At 33.5% G+C, this 24,641-nt stretch overlaps 2 protein-coding genes across 7 annotated transcripts; one reads left to right on the top strand and one right to left on the bottom strand.

Moving 5' to 3' along the window:
• Positions 1 to 172: 172 nt before the first annotated feature.
• Positions 173 to 24,219, bottom strand: LOC112704916 (uncharacterized). Of its 6 annotated transcripts, XM_072200441.1 has the most exons (31): positions 23,882 to 24,219; positions 23,284 to 23,358; positions 22,988 to 23,053; positions 22,547 to 22,833; positions 22,176 to 22,393; positions 16,189 to 16,254; positions 15,202 to 15,319; positions 14,982 to 15,091; positions 14,804 to 14,899; positions 14,249 to 14,372; positions 13,345 to 13,412; positions 12,072 to 12,158; positions 11,669 to 11,821; positions 11,449 to 11,544; positions 9,749 to 9,808; positions 9,524 to 9,642; positions 9,340 to 9,427; positions 7,229 to 7,333; positions 7,035 to 7,136; positions 6,898 to 6,950; positions 6,738 to 6,801; positions 6,019 to 6,153; positions 5,641 to 5,753; positions 5,475 to 5,568; positions 3,536 to 3,755; positions 2,810 to 2,940; positions 2,489 to 2,635; positions 2,123 to 2,251; positions 1,838 to 1,936; positions 1,094 to 1,132; positions 173 to 896 (listed from the first exon to the last, which is right to left on the bottom strand). In XM_072200441.1, exons 6-31 carry the CDS (start codon positions 16,195 to 16,197, stop codon positions 759 to 761), a joined length of 2,697 nt encoding a protein of 898 aa, XP_072056542.1. In that variant the 5' UTR covers positions 16,198 to 16,254; positions 22,176 to 22,393; positions 22,547 to 22,833; positions 22,988 to 23,053; positions 23,284 to 23,358; positions 23,882 to 24,219; the 3' UTR covers positions 173 to 758. The 6 variants fall into 6 exon arrangements, with proteins under 6 accessions (XP_072056542.1, XP_072056540.1, XP_072056541.1 ...); XM_072200439.1 differs by lacking the exon at positions 23,882 to 24,219 and having other exon boundaries at positions 22,935 to 23,053; positions 23,284 to 23,736; XM_072200440.1 differs by lacking the exon at positions 23,882 to 24,219 and having other exon boundaries at positions 23,284 to 23,482.
• LOC112705768 (synaptotagmin-2) lies at positions 18,169 to 21,132 on the top strand. Its single transcript, XM_025756730.2, has 8 exons — positions 18,169 to 18,446; positions 18,572 to 18,670; positions 18,784 to 18,834; positions 19,133 to 19,256; positions 19,335 to 19,555; positions 19,656 to 19,730; positions 19,936 to 20,012; positions 20,110 to 21,132. The coding sequence occupies exons 1-8, from the start codon at positions 18,264 to 18,266 to the stop codon at positions 20,981 to 20,983; spliced, it is 1,704 nt and encodes a 567-aa protein (XP_025612515.1). The 5' UTR covers positions 18,169 to 18,263; the 3' UTR covers positions 20,984 to 21,132.
• Positions 24,220 to 24,641: the final 422 nt, after the last annotated feature.

Below are 24,641 nucleotides of genomic sequence, written 5' to 3'. Positions count from 1 at the left end.
AAGTATCTTAAAAGTTAATTACTTATTGAGATAAGTATAGTTGTGCTGCGGTCGCCATATCCAACCTCCTTGAGGTCAAATAGGTGTCAATAAAGTCAAATCTCTTGATCGAACCTTTATTCACTTTGGACCTGGTTATATTTTTTGGGATAGGGCATAAACAATTTGATTATTTGAAAACCATGTTAGGATTTGCATTAATCCATTCATATTATTCTGCTACAATTCTATTCCCCCCCCCCCCACACACATCTGAACACAATTTCTTCCTCTTTCCCGTTTTTTTTTTTTTGGTGATCGTCTTCGTTTGTGACATGGAGTACAAATAATCAATTCTACAAAATATCATACAGTAACATGTTTCTAAAACAAATATGGATACTAATATACATGTATTTTGAAAAGAATATATTCTAACCCAATCGCTACGCCCTTAATCCCTTCTTCCCTTTTGTTCTAACCACTTCTTCATATCTGCCAAATCTCCTCTTATCTGTTAACTTGGATTTGAATCACCCAAACCTGGGTACAAATAGAACTATGCTGTAACACCACAAAATATACACCTGATCTTCCACACCATGAACCATAATGAATTTCTCTCACACAAGATTATATGAAGAAATCACATAAAGTGGCTGCTTAGTTGCTTCTTCTTAGTATATTCTATGATGCCCACCAAAACAAAGGAACTCTCCAAACAGACAATATACAGATACCAACCCTTCTCACATTAAACTCCTTAACATAGCTTTGAATTATTTGGCACGGAATTCATGGCGAAATATGGTTAGGTTTTGAGTAAACTTATCCCTGTTTTTTGAATCCAAGCTTCGAGTAACATCTGCCATTAGTTTATCAAAACATAAAGAGAGTCGCTGGTGCTGATCCATTGGCTGCAACAAATAATCAATATGGGGTTACAAAGCATGAACACGGCGGAAAACATAACCTTTGGTTCCAACTAGCCCAATACAATTGATAACAAAAGCACAAATTTGTCATCAGTCACACTCAATATTTTGTTCTTGAAACCATCAGGGAACTGAAAATTGCATAATTCAACTCTGAATTTAAGGGAGAAGGAAACTACCTGTGATGACAATATCTGAACTTTCAAATCTGAGAATATCTGCAAGTAAATCATAATTTAGTTTGGCATCTGTTTAGTATCAATCAAATATAGAGCAAAGTTGCCAAGTGCTATATTTACTGTATATAATTAATCTGTGTAGTTGGGGTAGTGTGAATAACTAGTCTCACATGGTTATATTTACAGCATATATCTAATATGTTGCACATAAGTAACTAATTATCGGAAGGATAAACTCAATTTTTTAGCATAAATTAGTTGAAAAATAGAGGTTTAATTATTCTATTAGTCTTTGTACTTTTTTCAAATTTGTAATTAGGTCCCTATACTTTTTTCCCTTTTAGTTAGATCTCTACACTACTTTTAATTTTGTAATTAAGTCATTTCCGTATCAAAAACGCTAAAATTAACGGGTTATTCTTCCCAAAAAACATGTAGTCAAAAGATTTAATTAGGTTCTCAATTGTGGGTACCTTCAAGTTCTGAAGAAATATTTCATTAACATTTTTTATACTGACAAAGACGTAATTACAAAATTCAAAGTAGTGCAGGGACCCAATTGAAAGAAAAAAAATAGAGACCTAATTGCGAATTTGATAAAACTATATTGACCAACAGAGTAATTAAACCAAAAATAGATACATGCAAGTCTAATATAGTAAGTGTGAATATGAATTAAATTATTGTGTTCAAATTTCAAAACAACAATAATGAAATAGAAGTGAGATTTACAAGCTGGAGTACCTGCTCACTAATAAGTATCAAGCTCAACATTGGCCTGCTCAGGCTCCACTGGTTGGCACACTCTTCAAACAAAATTATCTCAAAAAGGGTCTTCAAAATCTGAGTAAGCAGAAGATAGATTCCAAGTAAAATAAATTAAAAAAAATGCTTCCCCACTCCTACATTCAGAGGAGGAAAAAATAATAAAATGAGCAAAGAAATATGTTCAATCAAACTTTTAGAGCAAACATTTTACACTTTTAAACTAGTAAATAGTAGTGAATAAAATAAGAAAAGAAATCATACTTCTGGAAATAGATTGGGACACTCTGCAATGTGACGAGCAAGATTGACAGATGCAGGTAAGGTTGGAGCCTCTCCCATAGTGATGTTGTTAAAATAGAAAGCAGCCAAATTATCAACAGCAGACGCACACTGTGACCGGAAATTGAAAAGATTAGCAACCTCACAAGAAAGCAAAAAAACAATTGCATAGCCTTCTCCAGAAAGGTAGAGTCAGCTACATGTAAAAGAAAAACTCTGTCTAATCATAAAATATGTTCATAGAGAAGTAATTTAAATCCTAATCCTTGAGAAACCAAAAGAAACAGCGAAATAAAATGAGTTACTCTAAAGAAAGGAGGATGCAAATAAGAAATAGCAAGCCATAACCTGTGATGAGATACTCGTATCCAGGCCTTTAAGTCCAGATTCAAGGGACCCAACTATATGCATGAAAGTGTTTGTGTCCAAGTTTAATATGAAAGTAAGGTGGCTGTTGAACAAAACCTCCAGTAAGGCAAAATATGCTCTTGTTAGCTGCATAAAACCAAAAACTATGTAAGATTCACCTTAAAAATGTTTGGTATAATTCCTTTAATTATTAATTATACACAGAATCTTTGTTTTTATACCCATCGTCATGCACTAAAATATAATATGAAGAATAAGGAATATAAATTATAATAAAGGACAGGAAAATAGTTCTCATACCTTTCGATAAGCCAATATATCGGACAAAGGAATTGACAGTGTCATCTTTAGAGAAGCATCTAGTGCATCAGACAGTGCTCTGTCACCATATAATTCAAATACTCCAAAGTTGACATAATTTCCTGAAAGGGCTGTCATTTGGCAAAATACAATACCATTAAGGATTTAGGCCTCACGGCAATACCATTAATTTAGAGTTTCAGGACAGTTAGAAACCAAGACAACCCAAGGCCCTACATGCCAACAGAATTTCTTTCTTAGTTTCATTGCAAGAGTTATGATAATTTTTTTGCCAAGTTCAGTTGGAAGTTGAAGCCATGTTAAGTAGAGCATATTGGAAAATAGTGTCGTAACTTTTTCCATCTTTTGTGGGGGTAGAAAAAATGTAGGCAACTTGGTATTTGTTGTTCAGTTAGATAATAGGATCGAACTTGGTATTGTTGTTCAGTTAGATAATAGGATGGAGGATGTAATTTATTCACCATCCCAACTATGTAGTCAATATACCAAAGAAATCATGTCAAACTAAGTACATTTAGAGAGATATGAATGTAGATTTGCCAGTGATAAATAGACATATTCAAAAAAATCATTCAAAGAACTCGTTAAGTTATATAACATAAAAAAAATGACGGTTACTGTAACTTCCAAGCACAGCCAATAAAATTAAGGTGGAAAACTAAACCATGGATGAGAATAAGAAGAACCTAAAAGAGTGGGTTTCACCTCTTGCCAGAATTGTCAAACATATCCATATTCCTTTGTACTTGTATGTATATATATCAGCAGCATTGGGAAGAGACAAAACCCTTGATCCATAAGCAACAATCAGTTTACTGACTTCTCGGAAGAGAAGTATGCCATTGGGAGAAGAAGAGTCAAATGTCAAACGTTGAGCTTTATTTAGCACAAACTCGGCCATGAACTTCAACAATGGGGTGGTAACCTGAAGAAACAAGCAAGCCTCATCAGCCCGGAGGGCCAGGTGGGGGTTGGGGGGATTATGAACATTCAAAGAAAGAAAAGGGGGAAAATAAACAAAAACAAAACAAAACAAAAAATAAAAAAGAAAAGAAAACATAATATCCAATTCGGTTATATTATTGATTTACATTTGTATTAGTAGCATCACCAAATCTGAATGCAAGATATCCAGAAGAAACACAATGGAGAGTGCTGTATCTTTATAATAGTTTTGGTGCAGAAAGTTAAGGAAAAAAAAATTGGTGGAAACATCAAACATGAAGTCTTTTCAATCCTTTTCCACATTTATCTGGAGCAAGACAATCCCATCATACAACGTACATCTTTCCTAAACCCAATATTGGATATGGTTGAGTTTATGACTTTGGCTCAGTAGTCCAAGCTGTTTCAAGGGAGGTGATATCTCTGTTTAAGCAGAAACCTTCTGCAAATTTGCTGTATTGTTGAGTTTTTCCTGCTTTCTGTGTTGTTATTTTAGCATTTTTAGGATCTTTTTATCCATCCACTAATTTCCCTTTTCTCTTGCATTAATTTCTATCAAAGAAATAGGACCCTCCACATATGACCCATGACCAAAGTCAAAGTATATGGAAGAAGTTAACAAAGGAATGAACAGAATGCAGCTATGAGAGGAATACATGTATGAGGGGTGTGAGGCATGAGGGGGGAGTTCAACTTGGTGAAATTCATTAGATACCTGAGCATATCAAAAGCTCCACAACACATCAACATTCTTTGCTAATTAATACATGCAACTATCCTTATTTCTCTAGTTTCACTTTCATACACTAATTCCAGATAAGCTCCATTAGTATACAGTACTTGATTCTTCCATTTCCTTTATCTAATACCAGTTCCTAACAATTCCAATCCAAAAATTCCAATGGCTTAGATAAATAGGCAGGGATAGACTTGCAAGTACAACTACAGTTCTTTCACCAAGGACTGTGATTAGCAATAGCCAGATTAGCAGTTAAACACTCATTATTTGCATATAGATGTTTTGCCCATGATCTAAGTTTGATTCTCTGTAGACTGACCAGCACAATGCTCTTTATTCTATATCAACCCAGGCCAAACATCTTTCTATTAAGAAAATATTGGTAATAGACTGCTAAAAATATAATTGCAAATCTCATTCCAATTTGAGAAATGCCAATAGTCTAATACACCATTATCACCAAGAAATAACCTCAAAGCAAGAGTCAGAAGCAGCAGCCACATTTGCATCAGTGAACCTCCAGAAGAGCTACACCAAATGGCTGTGCCTTCCGTATGAACACAGCCACGGTCATTTGTGGAGCTCCTGGCCTCCCATAAAAGCTAAGATCATCTCCTTGGATACATGTAATTATGAACACTATAACTACTTACTTCTTTTGTGCCTAATAATGCTAACACTAAAACCATACATGAGTCATGACAGGAAACTAGATGCTTAAGTGTGTCCAAAACCACCATTACATGTCTAGCTGATCAAATGTATAAAAGTTTAAAAAAATATGACAAAAAGGGAAAAAGAAGACAGTTGCTGTCAACGAGATTGGCAAACACAACAGAGTCCACGTTATGATATTATGTAGTAATTCCTGTGCTACACTAGCATCTGTAGAATGAGAGTACTAAAACTAACCATTTAATATGCATTAAGGTACCAAAAATTGCAATTATGCTCCATTACCTCTGGGGTGTCTGTCCAATGCGAGATGCCTTTTAAAAGTAGAGGCATGTGCACAGGGTACAACCAATCAAATAGAAGGCCATAAGTTCGGCGGCTAGGAAAAACAAACATGTCAGTTTTATTTGCTTTCCTCATCTTAAATGATAGAACAAGCACAAGTACCAACCTATTTGTAGCCATTGCAATTCCTCTAAGGTCCCGCATCAAACCAACAAGTGCAAACTTGACAGCATCTCTTCGAAACATAGAATCAGGAGTTGATTCCAAACTGAGAAAAACCTGAAACGCAAAGCAACATATGCTGTCTTCACCCAGAACACAAAGGCTTAACCAATTAATTATAAGAAAAAAATTAAGCTAGATGCCATAATTAGTTAAATAAAAATAATAAAAGAATTATTACTTCTTATACTGCACTCACGAATAACCTAGAGGATAGTAGAAATGGCTACAATTGGATCAGCATTGACTCATCAAGAATGAATTAGATACTGAGATGAAAACTGAATATGCAAGCATATTACGAGTATTTGTGATAAAGTACCTGCTGGAGTGGATCCATTGAAGATTTAAATTTCACAGGGCTATCCTCCATGAAAATCAGCCAGCCAATGGTGTAATAGAAAGTCGTTCTGCTGCGAGAACATCTCTTGGCTTCTAAAAATGGAAAATGTTCTCTCTGAAAATTTTAATAAGAATTAGAACAAATACGTAGAGGAATCTACTTCTATGCAAGAAAAAAATAGAAAATTATGAGCACAAAGAAGCAAAATAAACACATTAAGAAAAGATAAGAATGCAACATTATTGTCGATTGCCTTAAAGACAAAAGTAATTTGTAGGTATATTTTATTTTATTTTAAATGGAATGGAACATCAACAGAAAGAAGAGGGGAGGTGTGGCTGAATCGAATAGCTCAAATCAGAGATAACATAGTGCATCAGAAAATAAAATTGTAGCAGGACTGCGCCACTCTTTATCTATCCGAAAACAGCAACTTCTTTGAAACAAGCATCTGCAGACCTCTAGAGAGAAACCAAAACAACATCGAACCAAAGCTGAGGCAGAGACATGCAGAAAAATGCTTAAGATGGTGCTGGAAGAAAGCTCATGTGAAGAGGAAACCGTTTAGCAAGAAAGAAATTTGGCCATCCAGTCCCTCTACAATGAGTCCATATTTTTCTAGCAATTTATATGATTTTGGAAGATAAATACTAAATCATACAATAGAAATTGAGTAACTAAGAAAATAGATAACCTACTGTATGGTTGGCAACAATAAATTTCACTGTGTCCAACTTCAGAAGTAGTTTTCCAGTCATATATCTGTCAAAAAAGATAGTGTACATCAGCAAATTTAGGTGGATTGTCTTAACCACAAAAAGGAGGTTGCTAATATTCTTCGATTCAGTTAAAACTAACCCAGATGCAAGATCCAAGAAAAGACTCAAGGTGTGATCAATCACCTCTTCAGACTGAAACAACACACTAAAAGTGTGTTAAATCACTATAGAACTCAGAAATATAAGACAAACATATCTTGTGCACAACAAATGCACCTCTGTATAGCACTTAAGGTTAGTTGCAATCTTGCCAATGATCACATTCAACATCAACAGATGATCGTGAAGGCCAAGAAGCTCTGATAATCTGGCATATAACTGCTGCAACACAAAATAATACATCAAAAATACACAGGGACCTAAATTTGTTTTGTTATTTCTTATTGTCAGTAACTGCATTAGTGTATAACCTTGGACGAATGCATGGCCTGATCCCCAACATAAGACTTTCGGAAATGCTGAAAGAAAGTAAGAATTGCCCTATCAAGTCTTTGTTTGCTTACTTCACCATATCTCTGTCAAATGGCAGTAAAATGAGCAAATAAGAAAATTCCAAAGCATAGCATATAGCCACATTCACTATCAAGGAAAACAAAAAGGAAAAATAATAAAACCAACAAAAAAAGACAGATCAATTACTGCATTGAGAAAAAATATTAGGTCTTGGCATTTCATGGAAACCAAGTGACTTCATCCAGTTGCATGTGTATGTGTGTGTACAAATTAGTTACAATCATGAGTCATCTCTCCCAAAAGCTTAAGCTATTGGGTAGAGGCACAGAAAATGGTTTTATATTTAACATGCCTAAGCTTGAAGCATAGATCATCCAAGCTTGTGCTGAAATTCAAATTTTATTTGTGGGGATAAACTACCATTTCTATCCATGAATGTTCAAAGCGCTGACAAATCTACCCACGAGAAAACGAAACTAACCTTATACCCATAAAAGATGGGTTTCTCTTGACAAAACTATCCAAACTCTAAAAAATCATTTAAAATCCTCAAATTACCCTCTGACCTGACCTAACCTAATCCAACTCTAATTCTCCTCCACCCCAATCTCCAATTCCCGATCCACCACCACCACTCACTGAATAGAAGCACATCAATAGGCAGGGTTTTGCTTCATGTCAAGTGCTTGAAAGCCATTGCTCCACTGACTGAGCAGGTCCGAGAGAAAGAGTTCTGGCTTCATGGGGTAGGCGAATTATTTCTTGCTTAAAGAGATCAGTGCATTTAACATTAATTTGGTTTTTCTGTTGTGCCAAATCAAGGTTTTCTTTTTGCTATCGACACCAATTGTAGATTTTCATTTTTGTGACAAACTAGAATAGTTATAGAAGGTAGAGATTACTGTGTTAAAATGTTTTTCCCCATCGAAGTGGTTGCATTGTAAACTTTGGCCGTTATTGTTAATATACCAACCAATCTGTTGATATCAGGTAATATGCACTTAACATAGAGAGTGGTTTGAGCTTGGAATTATGTCGTGCCAGAAAATTTTGAAAGATGTTAAAGACAATTGAGGCACATCTACTGCATAAGAAACTGAACAAGAAAAAATGTAGAGATGGTGTAGAGAACCACGGAAGTGAACCGTGTAAAGCACAAGCTAGGACTGGTGGTGGTGACAGTACACAGTAGTGGTCTAGTAGAAGATTGGAGATTGGAGGTGAAAAAAGATTACAGTTGGGGTATGGTTAGGTTAGAGGATAATTTGGGGATTTTTTTTTAAATGGTTTTTTAGAGTTTGTGTAGTTTTGTCAAGAAAATCCCATCTTTCATGGGTATAAGGTTAGTTTTGCTTTTTCGTGAATAGGTTTGTCAGCATTCTGATCATCTGTGGATAGAACTAGTAGTTTATCCTTAGTTGTGGTGTGGTGGTTGGATGGGTTGGGGGGACACTTGAACACTAGAGCTTCTAGTAATACAATCTGATACCACATCTTGAATCATATCTCTCAAAAAGTCTAAGCTGCTAGGTTTTTGACACAAATGATTTTATATCCAAGATTTACAATGTACATGAGGTGTACAAAGTGTGCACATCATTTGTCATACAACGATGTTAAATACTTAAAAAAGTAGAGTTAAAAGCCTATTTCAGTCCTGACAACTCAAAGTACGGATGCCTGAATGGTACTATAATATTAGAAATTGTAGAATGGAGCCAAACTATCTCTAACATGTATTGCATTCAGCATTCATAGTTGCCTCTTGTTCCTTTATCAACAACCCCCCCCCCCCAACCCCACAAAAGGTCTCCTATCTTAATACGCAGGACGCCTTATTCTGACCTACTTTATATTTGCATTCCCCTGCTCAACTCTTAAAAAAAATGCTTTAACAAAAAGAAATGAAGGAAAATTATGCTAGAAAAATCAATAAATCCTTATTCAACAAAAAGGATAAATACAAGTTACAAAATATAAGTGCCATTTTCAAACAATGTATTCATTGTGATGCTAGTTATTTTTTAAAAAAAAAAGAACAATTCATAAAAAAAATGTGTTTGTATACCTGACTGTGTACTCCACTGTCAGTTACATTAATCAACTGCAAGACTCGTGCCGAAATTTCAGCATCAAAAACTTCCTGGGACTCCACACTACATATAGGGGGAAAAGTACAAGCAATTTACATACATATGAATCAGAACAATGCTCAGAACTGCAATACAAAAGAAAGAAAAATAATATTTTACCTACAACCAGTAGACTGTTTTATCTTAAGAATCGCAGCAATGATATGAACAATCCAAGCAAGTTTGTCTTCAATCACAGCAAGGTCGCTGTTATCACTAGCTTGGACTCTTGCTCTTTCCTATTTGGGTCATTGAACAAGTAGCCAAAACTAATTACCCAACTATTTGATTTTGAAGGTACAAAAGGATAAAATCACAGCACTCAAGTGAAAGTTATAGCCACACCGAATATATTTGCAGAACTGGCTCCATTATGTTTATTATAAATAAACTACAGCTTTCATACTGCAAAATAAAAACAAAGGAATTAAAGAACAAATATTTCTCAGCAAATTGTAGCAGAAATCAATATAATAAATAGTTTTTTTTTTTATGTTAGAGCTTAGAAGAAAAATTATATTCAGGTAAATAGTAATAATATAAATCCCAAAACATTCATAGATAAAAAGCTGGAGGAATCAAAGCAAAATTGTTCTTTGATGGTCAATTTATCTCATATAATGTCAAACCCTAATAGCATCTGGTATGCAGAATCTTTTCACATTCCCAAGAATGTAATCATGGGAATGTTGGATTCCCATGTCTGGCATGGGGTTCAAAGAATATTCCTGAGTAAGTTACCTTCCTAGAGATGAATCACCCTATTGTCATTACCACCTCGCAATGGGAAATCATGAGAATGGATATGAATGATTATGCCAAAGCAAAAAGATAAAATTAGTAAAAGAGAAAAAAAATTAGAAACAGACGAGTCTTATTACCCCAGGATTGGATAATTAGTAATCTTGTCTTGAAGCGGGCTCAAAAGACCAACCTTATTGAGATTGAGTTTTTGCTACTGTTTGGATGATTTATTATTCATGTATTAACAGAAACAGAAAATAAGGGCAGCTCAAAAAAAAGAAGTGGATGGTTAGAAGCACCAAGATACACAAGGGATTAGTAACACAGATTATGTAAATTGTCAAAAGGAACATTTCCACATAATCTAAATAAAGAATACTAATTGGGGCTTAAAGTTGGTAGAAAAGAGAAGGCAGTCCTCATTAGCCCTTGACTCCGGTCACTAATCAACTACAACTGCACCCAGTCAACCACTGCTGTCCACCCACTGCCACCAGTCACCACTATGTTTTTCTTTTCTTTTCTTTCTTTTTTGGGAGTACTTTTAAAAAATATATAGTACTTTGAGGAATGTTAGTGTCCACCCAAAGGAAAAATGGTTCATTCCCAGGTATTTGCACCAAAATGTCATTCTCAAAAGTTTTTCTGGGAATAGAAGTTTTAAGAATGGAAAATTATTCCACATACCAAATTTTTAAATTGTCGGAGACTTGTTAATTATATTCGTCGAACTTATTGACTTACATAACCATTAATTACAATCATTATAGTATCAACATGGTAGCATCATTTATTACCATCATTTATAGTTAAGATATACTCGCTCCATTCTTTTTTATCTGTCACAATGGACAATCATTAAGAAACTGGAAATCAAGTGTAATCTAAAGATAATATTACTAAACAACTTAATTAACAAAGATAGAGAATAGTTGGATAATTTTAACAACTTTATAGATAAAGGGTATATTGATAATTTAAGAATAAATTCTGAAAAGAAAAAAGATAATGACAAATATTGTGGAACAAATAATATAAGCCAAAATGACACTTAAGGGAGGGAGTACATCGTATCATTTTTACTTATTGTTTTATATTGTTATTCTTCAATGAATATATAACTTGACTAAAAAATCATATTCTTACTAGTTCAAGGATCATTTCAGCTTTTGACAATACTGGTTTTTACCTTTGTCGTATTATGCTTCTTTGCTTATATCCTACTTTCGACTCATTACCTACCTTTTAATTAAATTATCTCACATAACAACAGTACAACAGTAGGTGATAATATAAGATACCTGAAATCTGCAAAGGTATGGAAAGCAATCTAATTGATCCTGAAGAAGTTCAGCATTGTCTAAGGGGTTCTCAGAAAGATCATCAGGTAATCCAGCCTGTAAAAAACAGGCATAAGAAATTAGATTCTGACAGCTAGCTATTATGCTAAATGTTAATACATACAGTGGCCAGTAACACAGCAAGCAACAAAGCAGAACATGGACAAGAAGTTTGGAATACCTGCACAGAGTTGAACCTCGATGTGATGAAACTCTCAGTAATCTTAGGAACGAATTCATCCAGCAAGCTTGGTGCATCACCTTTCAAATATGGAACAGAAGACACCAATCTAGACCACAGCCCTAAAAGGTAGTACACACTATTGCTGGCCCACTGACAATAAGGTATCAACATAATCAAGACACTATACTTGCAAATAACCTATGTTGGAATTCTGGTAACAAATGAAATATGTCATAGTGATAATTCTCATAGAATGTCATCCCAAATTTATTTTCAAAGGGAAACATGTGCCATCATGCCAAAGATAAATAAATGCCTTTACGACAAAAAATTATGTGATTTGTGAACCACAGCACATTGTGTATTCTCTTCAAAATTCTTAAAAGAGATAGTAATTAACCTGCCATGATTGTAAAGATTTGAGAGTGAACTCCGCAACCAAACGTATCCAATCACTATAGCCTTCCACATTTACAAGCTCTGACAACTGCAGCATTTATTTTTTATGAATTTATCTAAAGGAAGAGTTCCATCTTAAAGGTGAGAGAAGGTAGTTACAGATGCAAGGATGATCCGATTAGATAAACTATAAACTATTGAATGTACAAATATCTGTTATTTCTCCAAATTTTGTAACCTGACTGTCAAAGTATTTCTAGTATTATAAAATTAACAATTCATTAGAATAAATCAAAATAGTCCTCCAGCATTCCTTCAAATAGTTTTAGGGCTGCAGTTTCAGGAAGGGAAATTACATTTGAGATTGATTTTCAAGCGCATTGAATGTAATCAAATATGGATAACAAAAGATATATACATTTGGTTAAGCGACAACAGAGGAGTACTGATAAATGAAGAAGCAATAGAGGGAAAGCTTGAGACCTAAAGATTAATGCCTTGCATTACCCCAAGCAGTTATAAACAAAATAAAACATATGAAATTTTATTTCCCACGAGTGAAGCTCTTAAAACAGTGGGAACGTATCATAGAAAGCATCAACAAGTAGTTACAACTGTCTAAGATATAATTATTCCTACCTTATATGTCTAAGACATACTAATTGCATTAAATTTAAATGATATGTCAATTAGAATATACAGTGCATATTCTCAAATGATGATTTTAAATTCAAATTGTGCACACTGAAACTTACAACCCCACAAGTCTATAAAAAGGGGGGTTTGGAAAAATTTTTGAAAACATGATATTTTCCCTTAATTTTTTTTAGTAGAGTCTTATGTTTTAGACAAAAGTATTTTGCATCTAATAGATTATTTCAGAAGTACTTTAACTTTATAATAATAATAATAATAATAATAATAATAATAATAATAATAATAATAATGAGTAAATTAAAGTTTTGGAATATAATTTTACTAAAAATTGCTTCTGCTTCTGTTTTTTCAAAGAGCTAAGTATTATTAGCTTAAAAATGAATCAATGATAATTCTTTAAAAAGTTGTATCCCACTAAATTAAAACATAAAAGTGCTATTTTTGATGTGCGGAGAGAGGAACCAATTCAAGTGTCTCAAAGTGATACCAAATTTGAGTGCCCTAAATTCTATGCTTAACTATGGGAACCTCATATCTGGGCCAATGTACTGTGTGTCGCCACCAATTAGAATCCATGATAAGGGTAATAAAAAAAAAGATAAACAACACAAAGCTACCTGATAATTCACTCTGAACCGACCAAGAAGACGACAAAACTCATGGTAATTATCATGATCTGCAAGACCTGCTCCCCAATACAAGGGTCAAACTAATAAAGATATGGAAAACAAGAAGTAAAAAAAAAAAAAAAGGAAATGAAAATGAAGAAATAAAATATTTCTTAAATATTGGTCATGTGAATTTGCCAGGGCTTAAAATAAAGTACAATATAATCAACATTTCAACTCATATTTCCTGAATAGCAGTTTATAAGAGAGAACCATGTGTCCAGCAAAATTCCATCTATGAAGTATGAACAACTCCTGATCAGAAAATCCTGTTACGTGAGAGGCCGATCTATGCAGTACAGAATAAAAGCATTTACAGGATGCTTGAAGCCAAATTTTCCCAAATCATTCGAGATAATCCCATATAACTCCATTATTACCTCCACATATAGAAAAAAATATCACCCTACATATCTTCTACCTATTTGGAAGTGGAAAAGATATTCAAACTGTCCCATATGCTAGGAAAACCCTTGTTTGCAAACTGTATTTTCATATCTTCTAGCTTATTCTGTGCATTGCTTTGGGAGGAGTAGGGTAAAGAAAATTAGATCAGAACTCTCATTTCTTAAACCAACAATTAATAATTGATTTATTAGTTGAAAAGCCACAAAGATCAAAACCCAAGCAAAGATAAATTACCATGATGAGAAATGCATTCATAAGAAACATGTACAAGACAATGTGGAGGTAAGTTGTTATCATTACTGATAATTCATATCCAATATAGAACAGATTATCAACCAAAAAAGAGATAAGAACTCTTTTTTTTTTACCTAAAAGTACAAAACGAAAGGTAATTTATGCAGTTACTCATTAGGATACAAGCATAAAATCAACGAATCAACAACACCTTGCCCTGTTTGTAGGATTACTTTGGTTCCTGTCATTAAATGGGCCAAAAATTTAGAACGAGCAGCATCATTTGTAAACAAAGAACGCCTTATAGAAGCCAGTCGCACCAAGCACTCCAATGCCTGGAAAGTAAACCAATTAACTCCTAATAGATAAAGTTAAAATGTAGCAAACTGGGTGAACCAACAACCAAAGATTTTCAACAATTAAAAGAAATATATATGTCAAGAAGCTTATTTTATCATCTTTCTGGAATAATTAGAATTGAGAAAATAATAAAATACGTCTTTTCTATTAAAAAAATACAACGGAATAATAAGAAAAATGATATTTTCATCTAACATCAGTGATAATAACACATAAAAACTTTTTTTCTTTTTTTTTTAAAAAAGAAAAAAAGAGGATGGGTGCTATAAACCATTTCTATAAATAGCCTGGTAAGACCTATGTGGCAGAGAATTTCACAAGAACCAAAAATGAATTCAATTATTGTGGTTCAGAGGTTTTCAGTCCTGATTATCATAGAAGTAATAAAATAAATGCATATATAGACCTCTTTTGAAAGAGGGGGCTTTGTAATAGCATAGTAATCAAAAAATATTTGCAGTGTTGAAGAATCCTCCAAAAGTGGCTTCCAACCAGATGGAATCTGCAAAAAAACAACAATAAATAACCAAATGTAAGACTTCAAAACAACACATGTTCAAAAATAAATTATAACAAGTCGATACCTGAACTGTGCCAAACTCATCCGAACTTTCATCAATAGATGTCCCCACAAAATCAAAGGATAAACATTTCAAAGAAAGAGAAAGCGCCAACTCTTGCAATTGACTAATGACTGCAAAATATAGATCTCAATTCTCAAACTAACAAATAACAAGGGATAATACAAAAAAAAAATGAAGTGAGGTGAGCAAAACAAAATAAGCTAGAATATAAACATTTTACCATCATTCTTTAGTTGACCCAAAGACGTTAAAGATATCTGAAATATTTGATAAAGAGATTGATCTCTAAACGAGCAAGCTACCCTTCGATGGTTTGTTGCAGGCAAACCAGCATTAGCCTGAGGCAAGATTAAGGATAGAAGAAAATACTTAAGCACAATAAAAAAAAGTATAAAAAAATTTAAAATTTTTTTAAAAAGAAGCTATAAAGCGCTTATATAATGGAAAAACATAAGCAACTGATAACATTGCAAAAACCTAGAGATTGTTCAACAATGACCTTGTGATGCATAGGTTGCCACACTTAAACTCGTTAAGGAATATGTGAGTATTAAAATCCATCAATAAGTATCATAGAAAGAAAAAGAAAACAAATAAAACATTTTAGAAGGAAAAGACTCCTATACCCCTGAAGTTCACACAGTTTGGAAGCATAGCGGTTACAAGAATCTCAAGCACTTTCCCCAGGAAACGACACAAAATATTACAGTAAATATTAGTTCCTTCTTCAAGTGACCGTACAAACTTTTCAGATGAAATTTTTCTTCTGGCTCTCTGTAAAACATCCTCGGTAATGAGAAGCAAAACATTTTCGATATAAAGAACAAGTATGAAGAGCAGTATAATGAATTTTTAGACAGCTTCCTCATTTGATTTATATCAAGGAATCTATAGTCCGTTCATTCACAAAACTTTCCATAGAAACTTGGACAGTAAAACTCATATTATCCTTGAATCCCCCCCCCCCCCCCCCAACCTCTTTTTCTTGCAGAACCATCTAGCCACTACACCATTTTTAGCTTATGAAAAATATCTTACTAAACTCAGCTTCCAAAAGACCATTGGATGGCTTCCATGAACAAAACACAGGTAACCATACGAAACAATTTCAGCACAAACCTACTAAATATGATCAAGCTTTCAACATTTAATTGAAACATTCACTACAGCACCAAACATATTCAGGTAGCAGAAGTTAAAATCCAACCTGATTCATCTCAGAGATAAGCTGATTTAATATCTTCAATCCAATGGCATAATGACCTGGTGTTGCCTGGATAAAAGAGAGAAATTGTGATGTGAACAATATCTCCAGAAACACTGATCTAAAAGTTACTATGATGAACAAGCGTGTGAACAATATATCTCCAGAAACACTGACGTAAAAGTTACTATGATGAACAAGCGAACAACTTCCTAGGGTAAATTGAGCTCCGGTTAACCTAGTAACAGGATTAGAAAATTACAATAGCCAAAGTAAATGAATATTCTGAACTAAATGGATAGTAACATAAATAAAGAATAAACGAGAAGGTGAAGAAACCATACGGAGGAATGCGGATAACTAGTATGATTACAAAAGAGAATAGTTCAGAGCCTATGGTTTCTAAGTCAGAGAGACTCTGCTTAGAAGTCTCCATATGTTGCTGAGAAGATGGGAATGGTTTATTACTATCAAATCTATTCTGGTTTCTTCCACTTTGATTATTGTTGAAGCCTTGTTGAAGCTTCTGTTGATCTTTCCATGAGAAGTTAGGATGAATTCTCCCTGAAGGATTGTAGGTGTTTCCATAGGGTTCTCCAATGTAATTCACCTCCTCCGTTGTAGGTTGATCTGGATCATAAGCATCTCCATCATATGAGGTATCTTGAGTGCTGCCAGCTGCAGCTTGCATTCTAGTCAAATGTTGAGAGATCATATTGACCTATTGGGTCAAGATCTTGTTTTAAGTTAGTATGGCATTCACAGTGTCAACTTCTAGGACTTCTTTCTTCTGAGCTACCCCATTGTTTACAGGGTTTCTCTCAGAAGTGTACATAAATTATTGTTTGCAACCATTTCAATGAGCTCCTGTGCCTCTTTAGGCATTTTTTTCAAGTGGAGTAATCCACCAGCAGAATGGTCCAAGGACATCTTGGAAATCTCAGATAGACCATCATAGAAGATACCTAGGATAGTCCATTTTGAGAGCATGTCAGGAGGACATCTCTTGATCAGTTGCTTATATCTTTCCCAAGCTTCATAGAGGGATTCACCCTCTTTTTGTCTGAAAGTTTGAACTTCCACCCTTAGCTTGCTCATCTTCTGAGGTGGAAAAAACATGGCCAAGAAAGCATTGACCAACTTTTTCTAAATTATTTTTTAAAACTGATTTTTTATTTAAAATTAATTTGGCTTTTTAACCTAAACAAAATTTTTTATTAATCAAACTCAGATTTATTTTTTTGTTAATCTTAACCATATATCTATTCCTATATATTAATAATAAATTTAAAAATAAAATAATTATATTTATAAATTTTATTTTAATATAAATACTATTATATATTTTTTTATTAAATTTTTTTGTCTCTTCAAACTTTTTTTTTAAGTTCCCTTTATACTTCTACGTACTCTCATCCTTTATTAAATTAGTTTGTACATGATGTAGAAAATTTGGAATCACATGACTATTTTAGTCATTTCATATAATATTTTAGTCTTATACATCGTATCTAAACACAATATACAAAAAATAATTTTTAGTATCTTTGTCTTATTATCTTTCTGTCAATGTCATATTCTATCCCGTCTCTACAAACAAAGGCAACCCTATCATTCTTAAACTATAATTTCCAAACATTGTTATATACGACATAATAGTTAAAATTTTATTAGTATAAAGAATAGGATTATTAATCTCGTAACGTTAGACAGGCAGTAATTTAACATTATTTTATTTAATTTAAATTCATAATTTTATGCTTATAATATTTATTTATAATTGTATATCTATTATATTTAGAATTATTTAATTATTTTAATAATAATAAAAATTATAAAATAAATAAATTTAATATAAAATAAAATAACTTTAAATTATTTTTTTATTTTCAAATATTTATGATGTATTAATTCTTTCTGGCTAAGAAGACAAATAAGTAAATAAAAAATAATTATGTAAATATTACTATTTCTTTTATCCTTGTTGTTTTCCAAAATTTGCTAAGCATTACACGTTTTAGAGGAGGGATGGTGATCCGAGGAGAGCTCGGGGACATTGGAAGTGATGCATTTTTGAGATGGTTCTTTCGAAGAAGATACATATGATTTTGAAAATATTTTTTCTTTCCAGAGCTGAAGCTTTAGAGAAGATGAGTTTCTTCAGTACCATTTTTGGGTTTTTCGGTTTCGGAATTGGAATTTCATTTGGCCTCGTCGCCGGCTATTTTCTCTTCATTTACTCTGAATCCGCCGATGTTAAGGTATGCATGTATATTCCTTTCGCCTTTGACCTTCTTTATCATCAAGTTCTTACATTACATACACATACAAATACGCAGCCATAGGTGTATGAGTAGTTATACTGACACTATTTGAAATAACACAGGATCCTGAGATCCAACCACTAGCGAATCAAGACTCAGAAACTCTCCAACGAATAATTCCTGAGATTCCACTTTGGATTAAAAATCCAGACTTCGATCGGGTACGTAATGTATTATATGCATTATTATCTGCTCTATATATATATATATATATTTGGACAAATTAAACGCAACATTGTTTATTATATTATTTGTTTCAATCTTTGCCCTCAAGGTTGACTGGCTTAACAGGCTTATCGAATACATGTGGCCCTATCTTGACAAGGTAAGGTATAGATATAGTCTATTCCTTAATTAATTGATAAATTATTAATGGACTCTACTAGGTAACTAATATCCAACCAGTTAACTATTTATCAATTTGTTGTTAATTAGAAAGTTTGATTTTTTAAATTATTTATTAGTAATTATTTAAATTTTATTTTTAAAATATAAAATTAATAATTATTAATTATAGTTGTTTAAAGTTGGCTGGCGAAGAGTTATTTACCCATAGTTTCCATTATTAATTGGTGTACTTTACTTACTGCATGCATGTAATCAACTAACTGTTGTTTACTTAGGCAATATGCAAGACCGCAGAGGGCATTGTGAAACCCATGATTGCAGAGCAGATTCCCAACTATAAAATTGATTCTGTAGAGTTTGAAGTGCTCACTCTCGGCAGCCTGCCCCCTACTTTTCAAGGTTTTCTTAGTTTGTACAATTAACAAGGTACCAATCTAACTAAGCGGTACGTACTAATTAATTCGTTGATCTCCTCAGGGATGAAAGTTTATATAACTGATGAGAAGGAGTTAATTATGGAACCAAGTATCAAATGGGCTGGAAATCCTAATGTCACCGTCGCAGTTAAGGCATTTGGCTTGAAACCAACCATTCAAGTGGTGGATTTGCAAGTTTTTCTTGCACCTCGTGTCACTTTGAAACCTTTGGTTCCAAGCTTTCCTTGTTTTGCCAACATCTTTGTGTCTCTCATGGAAAAGGTTTGTAGTGGTGTTTGTAAAGCTTTGGGGCATAGTTTACTATATCGCTTTTCAATTGTTTCATGATAAACTCTCTACTTTGGCATCCTTTATGTTGCAGCCACATGTTGACTTCGGACTAAAGCTTGTAGGGATTGATCTTATGTCTATTCCTGGTCTCTACAGGTTTGTTCAGGTAATATGTCTGACCACATTTTTATTTTTCTAATTCTTAAAAGTTGAGATGCATTCGTCATCGACTTGGAGTGGTAATCAGGGAATCTATTTATGGTAGAGCAAATGATGCTCTTCCTAAATCAATTTATGAATTGAACTGTTTTAATATTACTACTAGTACAGTTTGTTTAAAGTATGCATGGCTTTTATCTTATTATTTCCAGGAGCTTATCAAAGATCAGGTTGCGAATATGTATTTATGGCCCAAAACCCTCGACGTTCAAATCATGGATCCGGCAAAGTACATACATTACTTTTGCATTTTTATTTTTTGTATTCTAAAAAAAATAGAAAAGAAAAAGAAAAATCACTTATGTATTTTTAATCTGAAATGTTAGAGCAATGAGGAGGGCTATTGGAATTTTAGTTGTAAAAGTAGTGAGAGCAATGAAGCTAAAGAAGAAAGATCTTCTTGGTGCATCTGACCCTTATGTGAAGATAAAGCTTTCTGGGGACAATATGCCAGCGAAAAAGACAACGGTGAAGCACAAGAACTTGAACCCAGAATGGAATGAAGAATTTAATTTGCTAGTGAAGGATCCACAAACACAGACACTAGAGTTTGAAGTGTATGACTGGGAGCAGGTCGGGAGGCATGATTTTATGGGTACGAATGTGGTGGCTCTGAAAGAGTTGAAAGAGGAAGAAACAAAGGTTGTAACACTGGATCTGCTGAAGAACATGGATTCGAATGATGCGGCAAATGACAAGTCCCGAGGTCAGATAGTTATGGAATTAACATATAAGGCTTTCAAGGAGGAAGAGATGGGGAAAGGGTTTGAAGAGACAGAGATGATGATGATGGATAAAGCTCCAGAAGGGACTCCTCCAGGTGGAGGATTGCTTGTAGTTGTAGTCCATGAGGCACAAGACGTGGAAGGAAAGTACCACACGAATCCACAAGTACGCCTCATTTTCAGGGGAGAGGAGAGGAAAACCAAACACGTGAAGAAGAACAGAGACCCACGGTGGGAAGAGGAGTTCCAGTTTGTGGTGGAGGAGCCTCCCACTAACGACAAATTACATGTGGAGGTTGTTAGCACTTCTTCCCGTAATTTGCTTCGTCAGAAGGAGTCTCTCGGTTACGCTGACATCTCTCTTGCTGATGTTGTTACTAACAAGAGAATCAATGAGAGATATCATCTCATAGATTCCAAGAATGGTCGCCTTCAGATTGAGCTCATGTGGAGACCTTCTCAGCCCGCCACTTGATCACCACCACCACATCCTTATATACCTTCTAACAAAGTTTATTTAGGTGCATATCATTTTCATTCGTATACCTACCTCTTTTGAATTTTAACAAAATTTTGAAACCAATCAAGTCTTTTGGATATAATATAGACCAAGTTAATCAACCATTTTTGGCATCTAGCTGAATTTATTTCTTCATACTTTCATAGATAAATCGCTATTCATGAATCATGAGTAACTTTCACAATTCAATATAAAAATCTTTAAATATGTTTAAGAACCAAAAAAAAAATCCAAAAACTATGGTTGAAATAATTAGATAATATTAAATATAATAAATACATAATTATAAATATTTTATAAATAAAATTAAAAATAGTAAATTAAATAAGTTAATTTTAAATTATTGTTTTTCTAACATTATCAAACCGTCTTAAAGTAACATTACTTTTATAATTACACAACTAGAAAATTGCTTAATACAGACAGATTCAGTCTTTATTACAGACGAATTTTTGGTTACCGACGAAATTACCGACGGATTTTGTCCCTCTATAAAAGCCTCGTCGAAAATTATTTACCGATAGATTTTCTTTCCATCGAAAAATTACAGACGGATTTTTACCAGTTACCGACGGATTTTCTCTCGGTAAATTCTCCCCTCCATTTTCCTGGAACGTCGAACTTTCCGATGGATTTTTCGTCGTTAATTACAGACGGATTTTCCGTCGGTAATTACAGACAGATTTTTTGACGGATTTTCTGTTGGTAATTGGTGATTTTCCGTCTGTAATTAAAACCTTGGAAAATCATCCCACACCCTGAATATAGACAGAAAAATCCGTCTGAAAATCCGTAAGGTAAAATATATATTTTTTAAGATTTTTTCATTGTAAAATAAACTTGTTTTCATACAAAATAAATATAAATTTAAACAAGTTCATCATATTATCAAACGAAAAAAATACTATAAACAAGCAGGTCAATATAATTCATTTACGTCATATAATTAAAAAAAAGGTTGAAGCAGAAGTAATGAATATCTTTTACATCATATAATGGATATCATTTACATCATTCCACTCTCATACAACTTCATTCATCAAATTAATTTAATTACTTTATAAAACTAAATTACTCACATGAATTGGAACAATAAAGTTAAAAGTATAATCAAATTATGTGTCAGTTGTTGAAGTAGAAGTAATACCTCAGGTATTAATCTTGTAGTCCAAGCTTTTCCAGTCGGTGATACAGCCAATGCTTGCTGGCAAAGAACTTGGTTTTTTGACTCTGAATTGAAAATTTTTTCCTCCAATCTATATAAAGAAAATTGTGAAAAATCTGGAAACTGCTTTGCCCCTTAATCCTTTGTTTTATTCTCAGGTTTATCTCTTCTGCATTCAGCTTTAATGAAAAATCTGAAGCCTGTTATATTCCAAGAGCAAAAGAATGATTAAGATATGATGAGATCCATTTCCTACTATGACATAACATACAAAATAATTTCTTGAAAATGATGATAAAGTAATAATCTTTACCAATTCCTATTACACTTAAAAAGGGTGAAAGATTACTTACATTTAAAAACCTGTCTCAATGTGTTGTAGATAGATGAAAAGACCTCGGTTAACCTGAATATTATGGACATTGGTCTTATAGTACCTGTGTCACAAATATGCCACCCTCCTTTAGTCTTGGTTTGACAGTGAACTCATAGAAGAATTTTGTGTAGTTTATAACAAGGGCCTCAATCAATGGGGTCTGCTAAGTCCTCAACTATTCACGGAATTGGTTAATAATCTGGCTCCATCATCATGTATAATAATTATTTGCTAACTTAGTACATAGGAGGTTTGTCCTGAGACCTGCCAAATCATATAAGCCAATAGAATCCACAAGAAGAAAAATTCAGTGAAAGTAGCCGAAAAAGAAGTCAAATAAACAAGAAGGAAAAGAACTATTATACATCAGCAAAGATAAGGATTGGCCAATTGCACCAGCAGCCCCTAAGATTGCTACCTTGAATCCCGGTGCCCCTCCTTTTCCCCTGCACTCATCCCTCTCAACAAGAACATCACCACCATCCTGTCATCACAAAATTGAACACACCACACGATCAAGCACTAAGCTTTGACAATAATAGAAGCTCAAGTTTATGCAAGGAACACAAATTTAGAAAAATTTCAGGTTAGTATTAGTTCATTAAATACTGATCATTGAAGCTTCTTATAGCTAAGTAAAGTTATATTAACTATGAAGTACCCTTTGCAAGAAAAGATATGAAATTTGAAGAAGGAAGAGCGTGAGGAACAAACCTTGAAAGTGGGTCACTGAAGATGAGAGGTGATTCTTGCAATATGATGATTAGCCACTGCACGTGCTTTCATGTTCTATGAAAGTATTTGAGAAACAAGAGTCAGAAGCAGTTAGCACTGTCTGTTGGAGGAGTTGTTATATATGGGGGTAAAAAACTAGACATCAAATGAAGGTGCAAAATAATTAATTAAGACAGATGAATGGATAACATATAAAAATGAGAAATAATGGGAACCAAGACGTTGACAGATACGTCCAATGTTTTTTCTTCAAATATTAAAATAAGAAGCAAAAAAATAGTTTTGTGTGGAAGCCAATTGTTGTGAAGGCTTATCCTTGTTTTTGATAATGTTGAGCTAAAGTGAATGTGGATCTCAGGATTTTAGCTGAAGCTCCACCAGCCTCTATCATGGATCAAAATGTTTTTGATATTTTAATATAAACAAGTTCACATGATAAAGAAAGTCCTGGTTGCCACTTATGTAATCGTTTTAACAGCCCACTGAACAGGAACGACACATAATCACAGCCATGACCAATTGAAAGCGACGACGAGAAAGTTTGGAGAATAATTGAAAAAAAAAATGTTTAATTCACCTGTAGAAATGCATCAGGGCAAGATTAAAAAACAATTAAGAGAACTCCTATAGGAGATGATACCTTCTCTAAAATTAACCCATCTGCAAGCTAAAAGGAAAACAAAAGTTTTAAGAACTCAAACAGACAATAAATAATTAACTATCATTAAAATTTAGAACAATCAATGGTATCCATGAACAACTTGGTCTAAAAATCAAAGCAGTGTCCTCTATGACCAAGCAAAATTCACGTTCACATGATTTGGATATCTGCCTTACACAACTGCAAATAAAACTGGAAACTCTAATAATTACATTGTGTCAGCACTGATTAATAGGTTCAAGTGTAAAAAGAATACTACAAACAAATTTCAGCTACTTATTTATCAATCCCCATTTGAAAAAAAAAATGATTATAACATGAAATTACACTTCAACATTATTTTTTTTCAAAGAAATAAGAATTGGTAAAAACTCACCAGAGCTTAAATTGTCTCCAACAAAAAGAGCTCAAATAGTAAAAACACACATATACAAAAAGATAACTTTATAATTTATATAGTATAACATAATAATTGATGAAGAATATTTTAATATTGTTGAGCCTAGTTTGATTTTGGGTTGATTAATGATGACAAACATTTAATTGGGTCGAAAGCCCAATAGTGTTTAATATGTGCTTTATTGTGGCAGGCCCAAGTATACTAACATTTGATACATCAACCCATCACAGCAAATAGAAAAGCAGTTCACATTGTTCCTTAGTGCAGTAAACAAGT

The sequence above is a fragment of the Arachis hypogaea genome, chromosome 8, assembly GCF_003086295.3.
Source record: "Arachis hypogaea cultivar Tifrunner chromosome 8, arahy.Tifrunner.gnm2.J5K5, whole genome shotgun sequence".
Classification (NCBI taxonomy): domain Eukaryota; kingdom Viridiplantae; phylum Streptophyta; class Magnoliopsida; order Fabales; family Fabaceae; genus Arachis; species Arachis hypogaea.
This window is presented reverse-complemented; position numbering and strand designations above follow the sequence as displayed.

Bases quoted from the DNA above. Each gene is read 5' to 3' on its own strand.
- LOC112705768 (XM_025756730.2), top strand. From the start codon at position 18,264: ATGGTTCTTTCGAAGAAGATACATATGATTTTGAAAATATTTTTTCTT. The intron at 18,447-18,571 runs GTATGCATGTAT...GAAATAACACAG, and splicing joins CTGAATCCGCCGATGTTAAG to GATCCTGAGATCCAACCACT. The intron at 18,671-18,783 runs GTACGTAATGTA...TTTGCCCTCAAG, and splicing joins AAAATCCAGACTTCGATCGG to GTTGACTGGCTTAACAGGCT.
- LOC112704916 (XM_072200437.1), bottom strand. From the start codon at position 16,876: ATGCAAGCTGCAGCTGGCAGCACTCAAGATACCTCATATGATGGAGAT. The intron at 15,092-15,201 runs GTAAAATGTTTA...TATATTTTGCAG, and splicing joins GGGTCAACTAAAGAATGATG to TCATTAGTCAATTGCAAGAG. The intron at 6,951-7,034 runs GTGCATTTGTTG...GTGTTGTTTCAG, and splicing joins ACCTTAAGTGCTATACAGAG to TCTGAAGAGGTGATTGATCA.